Source organism: Zea mays, chromosome 3, assembly GCF_902167145.1.
Source record: "Zea mays cultivar B73 chromosome 3, Zm-B73-REFERENCE-NAM-5.0, whole genome shotgun sequence".
Taxonomy (NCBI): Eukaryota; Viridiplantae; Streptophyta; class Magnoliopsida; order Poales; family Poaceae; genus Zea; species Zea mays.
Window position 1 is genome coordinate 186,921,825 of NC_050098.1, and position 6,189 is coordinate 186,928,013.

A 6,189-nucleotide genomic window follows, 5' to 3' on the forward strand; every position below is an offset into this window, starting at 1 on the left:
TACCAAGACCTTTGACCAAACCTTGATTTCCATCCCCGAATTTGATAGCTCGTTGGGGATCTTGGTTTTTCTCGTAGGAGGAGAACATCTTCTTCTCCCCTGTCATATGGTTCGTGCATCCGTTGTCGAGTATCCAACTTGAGCCCCCGGATGCATAAACCTACAAAACAATTTTAGTTCTTGACTTTAGGTACCCAAACGGTTTTGGTTCCTTTGGCATTAGAAACAAGAACTTTGGGTACCCAAACACAAGTCTTGGAGCCCTTGTGTTTGCCCCCAACAAACTTGGCAACTACTTTGCCGGATTTGTTAGTCAAAACATAAGATGCATCGAAAGTTTTAAAAGAAAGATTATGTTCATTTGATGCACTAGGAGTTTTCTTCTTAGGCAACTTAGCACGGGTTGGTTGCCTAGAACTAGATGTCTCACCCTTATACATAAAAGCATGGTTAGGGCCAGAGTGAGACTTCGACTACACCATGACACATTATTGCCCACAGACTGTCTGATGGTAAAACACCTAAATATCGTCGTACAGTCTGTCGGTAAAGAGTTTTAGCGACAGATAATGTGTGTCGGCAAAAGTCCTGTCGGCAATAATCTTTACCGACAGACATAGATGTACTGACATACTATCTGTCGGCAATGGTTATATTTTTGCCGACAGACATATCTTTACCGTCGGACAGACTTTTGCCGACATATTCTTATGTCGACGGCTTGTGTGTCGCTAAAAGTCTATATGCCGACATATTGTCTGATGGTATTCCCTATGTGCAGTTTAAAAAAAGAATACATGCATATAAATATATGGTAATGAAACAAATAATAAACTGATTATGATGCACAGTGCAGGACAACTTAAATAATATGTAGCTCAGAATATATGAAATTTGATTACTAAAAGAATTGCAGGACAACTTGAATAATATGTAGCTCAAAATATACGTTTGGATTCCAACATATATTTGTTTAGAACACGCTTTCTGTGATGGACATATAAAAATAATAGCATACATGTTTCCTAAATTTTGAAGTGATATTTCAGTTCTATTACATGCAAAAGTATAACGATTCATCTAGCAAACTAAATTCTCTCCACCGGCTGGGTGTTACGCCAACAGCTACCATGCATGCGAGTAATCGTTTTTTCACACTTCAAGCAATCTGATCCTTGCTTCCAGCTCCTCTTCCTACAACATAGTTTGATAATATATCAATTACTTTATCAGCAGGTCCATAAACTCCTAACAAAAAATACAAACTGAAAGTGCAATAAAGGTTTATTAATACATATATTTATGTACTAATGCACATGATTACAAAGAAATAGAACATGAATCATAACTTGAGCGGGTAGAAAATTTATCATAACAAAGGTATCATGGACTGAATCCTAAACATCATAACGAAGGCATCATAGACTGAATCGCGGTCATCATAACAACAACAAGAAACAGACTCCCAATTGAATCATGGACAGCAGGAACAAAAACGGACTTCTCCATACATATAAAGAATTTGTTGTTAAATATAGATAGACAAAACAGAAACACTGATTCTTGCATAAAGAATCTGTGGACAGATGCTCTAACCTCTTGCTCAGACTAACAACATTTTTATAGATTGCTTAATGCTTATCATGTGAATAAAATCACAAAGAAACTACCATGGACAACTGATTAATCCTCTAAAGTCATCAAGTGATCAAGGACATCAACAACCAAAGTAGCCATTTATCTACTAGTACTGCTGCTAGTTGTTTCCTACTTAGCTAACAAGTTTGATCCGATTAATGTCAACGCACGTGCTACTAGCTGATAGTGGTACTAATAAGCAGGCACAGCTAATAAGGTGTTTGGGTTGATGCCACTCGAATGTATGTACTGGTCGAATTTTAGCTTTCCAACATAAAAAAAATTAGCCATCTAAACAAAGACTAAAGCCATCAAACTTTGCTATAGGAGGCGTTTAAGAACAACAAATGGGACAGTGTACAAAATATACGGAAAACTGATCTACAGCACGCCAGCACCAATGCCAAGTTGCATCAGTGGCTCAGCGCTAGATGGAAGCTGCATTGACCCTACACCATCCCTGTGCCGGTGCAATCTGGCACCGTTGGCATAGTTTACTGTTTGCAAATTAAATACACTAAAGTGATAATGGCATTATTAATGGATAAATGCTAGCATGGCCATCAGAAATGAGAACCTAAGAATCGCCGTTGTTGAGAGATGAAACTAACTCCAGCATGATGGAAATCTGAAACATCCAATCAATAGAGATCCTTGCCTAATCTATGATCGACTACCATAAACGCAAGACACATATGGCAGGCTGGATCAACCCAATCTAACACATATGGCAGGCCTAATCACCACACATGGCAGGCCTGATCAGCCCAATCTAACACAAATGTACTTTCCAATGGAGAAACAAATCTCTAGCTTCTCTTTATAATGCTTTCCTTAACTAATAAATTTGTTGTGAAATGGAAAATATGCGGTGCGTTTTTCAATCTCCAGCAAACAGTGTGTTTCAATTTCCAACAAGCAGTGTAATTTTGGAGGATGATGATGACATCAAAGGGCCTCTTTGCACACTTTTTATATATATTGGTCACTGTTTGTCAAAATGTATTGTTTTCCTTAGTATACATCAGATCTGAGACACTTGTGTCTCCTTTTAAAATATAAATTTAGAAAAATATTCAGCATAAAAAACATGTATGACAAACTAGTATTGTTTAAACTGTTGATCACTAAAAAACCATGATGAACAAATTATATTTGTGTATTTAATTGTAAGTGGTTTAAGCACATAAGGAAACAAAATACAATAAGGATTACGTAATGTACCACCCATGGAGTGCGGTGATGTCCAAGCAGTACATTCAAGCATTTCCCAGTTTGCCAATCAATTATTTTGACAGTATGGTCACCGCTGGGGATAAAGCCAAGTTAGTCTATAAGTCCTTTGGTATTTATAGACCATACATTCAGCTAGTTAATTAACCTACCGTGTAGATGCAAGTACTCTCCCATCTGTACTAAATGCAGCTGCAATAGTTGCCTTCGAAGAAGGCGTGAGAGGGCAATCTTTGGGAATCCACCAATGCAAGAACTCTGCTTCAGCCCTGTAAAAGAAGGGTAAAAAAAGATGACAAAATTGAAGTAAAGCAAACAGTTTAAGACTTTATAAAAACAACTCGTAAATATGCATCTTGTTTTGGTAAGAAAAAAGACCACTTACCAAGAAAGGAGATCATGCTGAGCATAGGTGCCCCAAAATTTCGATTCAATAGGACAAGCATCAAGTCTTGGAGGTTTGGTCCAAAGATTTTTTGCTTGGTTTTTTGTTCGAGGTGAGAGCTCCCGCTGAGCTAATAGACTAAAAATGTTTCTGGTAATAAGATAGGAAAAATGAGTCACACTCAGCAGATGATTGTTGGCATTAACAGTTAAAAAGAAATTGTTTGGTAACAGATATAGTTCATTGGTGCCCTTCGACGACTGTGGTGGCGTGGGGAACATGGAAATTCTAACAGCAGTGGCATCAATCAAAGGTGTTATGAATTATGATAAGTCAACAGGCTAGGCTAGGCCGTAAAACGCCCCAAAAATAAATCAAGTGGCATCATCGATCCCTAATAGATCGAGGAAACATCGCGCTGCATCCCTTGGCGTCATCGGCATCGCATATAAGCATAAGCCAGGGGGGCGAGATCTAGAAGCGGACGGATTGGGGGGCTCACCCGGTTGGTCAGCGCTTCTTGTGTTACTGGACGAACTTGGAGTTCTTGAGGTCCTCCTCGGTGAAGTTGGCTGTCATCTTGGTGATGATGAAGCCGGTGATGGTGAACCCCGTGAGGAAGGGACAGTTGCGCTTCCACTCCCGGTGGAAGAAGACCGGCCACGGGTCGAACGTCTTCATCCTCTCGGCCTCCGGCTCTGGCTGCTCGTGATCTCCTTCCTCCCTCCTCCGGCTTCGCTTCTGGTGAGATGAGCAACGGATGGGGGCGACTGGAATTGGAGTTTCCTTCGATCTCCTCTCATGGATGCACCTCGTGGTCGTGGCGGCCTGCTAGGGTTACGACTGAATGGGCCGTGGTGAGTGGCAGCCACAATCCTATGGTCTGTGGGCCGGCAACAGACGTAATTCTCTTCTGTTTTCATTCCATAACAACTCATTTCGATATTTAGATATCTTGGATGAATCGTGTAAAATATAGCATGCAACATTGTTTTTTTACAAAGGGGAACAACCCCTATTTCATTACGAATCAGATAAAGACAACGTTCCATACATGACCAGCAGCCCGCCCGCCCGCACCTCGTCGTGGCCTTCCCGCCCGCGCCGACCTGCTTGCCCACGATGGCCTGCTCGCCCGCGCCAGCCTCCCCCTTCTCAATCGCCGCCGCTGCTGTTAGGTCTCGGGACACACGTGACAGCGCGCCGGCCTACTCGCCCGCGCCGACCTCGCCCTTCTCTATCGCTGCCGCCTACTCGTCCATGCCAGCCTCGCCCGCCTGCTCGCCCGCGTGCGTGACTCAATTGCCGCCGCCTGCTCGCCCGCTCGCGTGACTCAATCGCCGCCGCCTGCTGCTAGCTAGGTCGTGACTCGGGACGTACGCACGCGCGCGTGACACGGCACCAGTTTTTAAAACTGGGCAATGTTCGATTCCTACGTAGTACTCACGCTCGTTATTAATTATTTTTTGCTATAGGATCGTGACATCCATTTACCGACAAACGATCTGATGCTACTTTTTCCCGACAGACTTTGCGCCACGCATAATCAGTTTTACCGACAGATGGACTGCCACAATAGCTCGACATTATTGCCGACAGATTTGTTGACTCCAATACAAAAACTACCGACAGATAGTGTGATGGTAATATTTTGTGACAGACTGTCTGTCGCAAAACGTCTATTTTTACCGTCAGTTGTTTGACGCTAAAATTGTGTCATGGTGTAGTGAAATTCCTAGAATGAATTCTCCTAATTTTGTTCTCGGGATAACCGGCAGGGTATAAAATGTAACCCTCGTTATCCTGAGGCATGGGAGTCTTGCCCTTTACAAAATTAGACAATCTTTTAGGAGGGGCATTAAGTTTGACATTGTCTTCCCTTTGGAAGCCAATGCCATCCTTGATGCCAGGGCGTCTCCCATTATAAAGCATACTTCTAGCAAATTTAAATTTTTCATTCTCTAAGTTATGCTCGGCAATTTTAGCATCTAATTTTGCTATATGATCATTTTGTTGTTTAATTAAAGTCATGTGATCATGAATAGCATCAACATCAATATCTCTACATCTAGTACAAATAGATACATGCTCAACTATAGATGTAGGAGGTTTGCAAGATTTTAATTCTACAACCTTAGCATGTAATATGCCGTTTTCACTTCTAAGGTTAGAAATAGAAACATTGCAAACATCAAAATTTTTAGCCTTAGCAAGCAATTTTTCATTTTCATTTCTAAGGCTAGCAAGAGAAATGTTCAATTCTTCAATTCTAGCAAGTAAATCATCATCATTATTTCTAGAATTGGTAATTGAAACATTACAAACATGAGAATCAACCTTAGCTAACAAATTAGCATTTTCATTTCTAAGGTTGTCTATTGTCTCATGGCAAGTGCTTAGCTCACTAGATAATTTTTCACATTTCTCAATTTCTAGAGCATAAGCATTTTTAACCTTAACATGTTTCTTATTTTCCTTAATTAGGAAGTCCTCTTGGGAATCCAAAAGGTCATCCTTTTCATGAATAGCACTAATCAATTCATTTAATTTTTCTTTTTGTTCCATGTTAAGGTTGGCAAAAAGGGTACGCAAATTATCTTCCTCATCACTAGCATTATCATCACTAGAGGATTCATATCTAGTGGAGGATTTAGATTTAACCTTCTTCTTTTTGTCGTCCTTTGCCATGAGGCACTTGTGGCCGACGTTGGGGAAGAGAAGTCCCTTGGTGACGGCGATGTTGGCGGCGTCCTCGTCGTCGGAGGAGTCGCTAGAGCTTTCGTCGGAGTCCCACTCCCGACAAACATGGGCATCGCCACCCTTCTTCTTGTAGTACCTCTTCTTCTCCTTTCTTCTCCCCTTCTTGTCGTCGCCCCTGTCACTATCACTTGATAATGGACATTTAGCTATAAAGTGACCGGGCTTACCACACT

The 6,189-nt window shown here is 41.4% G+C and overlaps 1 protein-coding gene across 1 annotated transcript; it reads right to left on the reverse strand.

Moving 5' to 3' along the window:
• Positions 1–934: 934 nt before the first annotated feature.
• Positions 935–4,131, reverse strand: LOC103651038 (uncharacterized). Its single transcript, XM_023302027.1, has 5 exons — positions 3,759–4,131; positions 3,257–3,406; positions 3,024–3,140; positions 2,863–2,947; positions 935–1,194 (listed from the first exon to the last, which is right to left on the reverse strand). The coding sequence occupies exon 1, from the start codon at positions 3,935–3,937 to the stop codon at positions 3,782–3,784; it is 156 nt and encodes a 51-aa protein (XP_023157795.1). The 5' UTR covers positions 3,938–4,131; the 3' UTR covers positions 935–1,194; positions 2,863–2,947; positions 3,024–3,140; positions 3,257–3,406; positions 3,759–3,781.
• Between the last annotated feature and the right edge of the window lie 2,058 nt (positions 4,132–6,189).

Excerpts from the sequence above, each read along its gene's own strand:
- LOC103651038 (XM_023302027.1), bottom strand. The coding sequence starts at position 3,937 with ATGAAGACGTTCGACCCGTGGCCGGTCTTCTTCCACCGGGAGTGGAAG.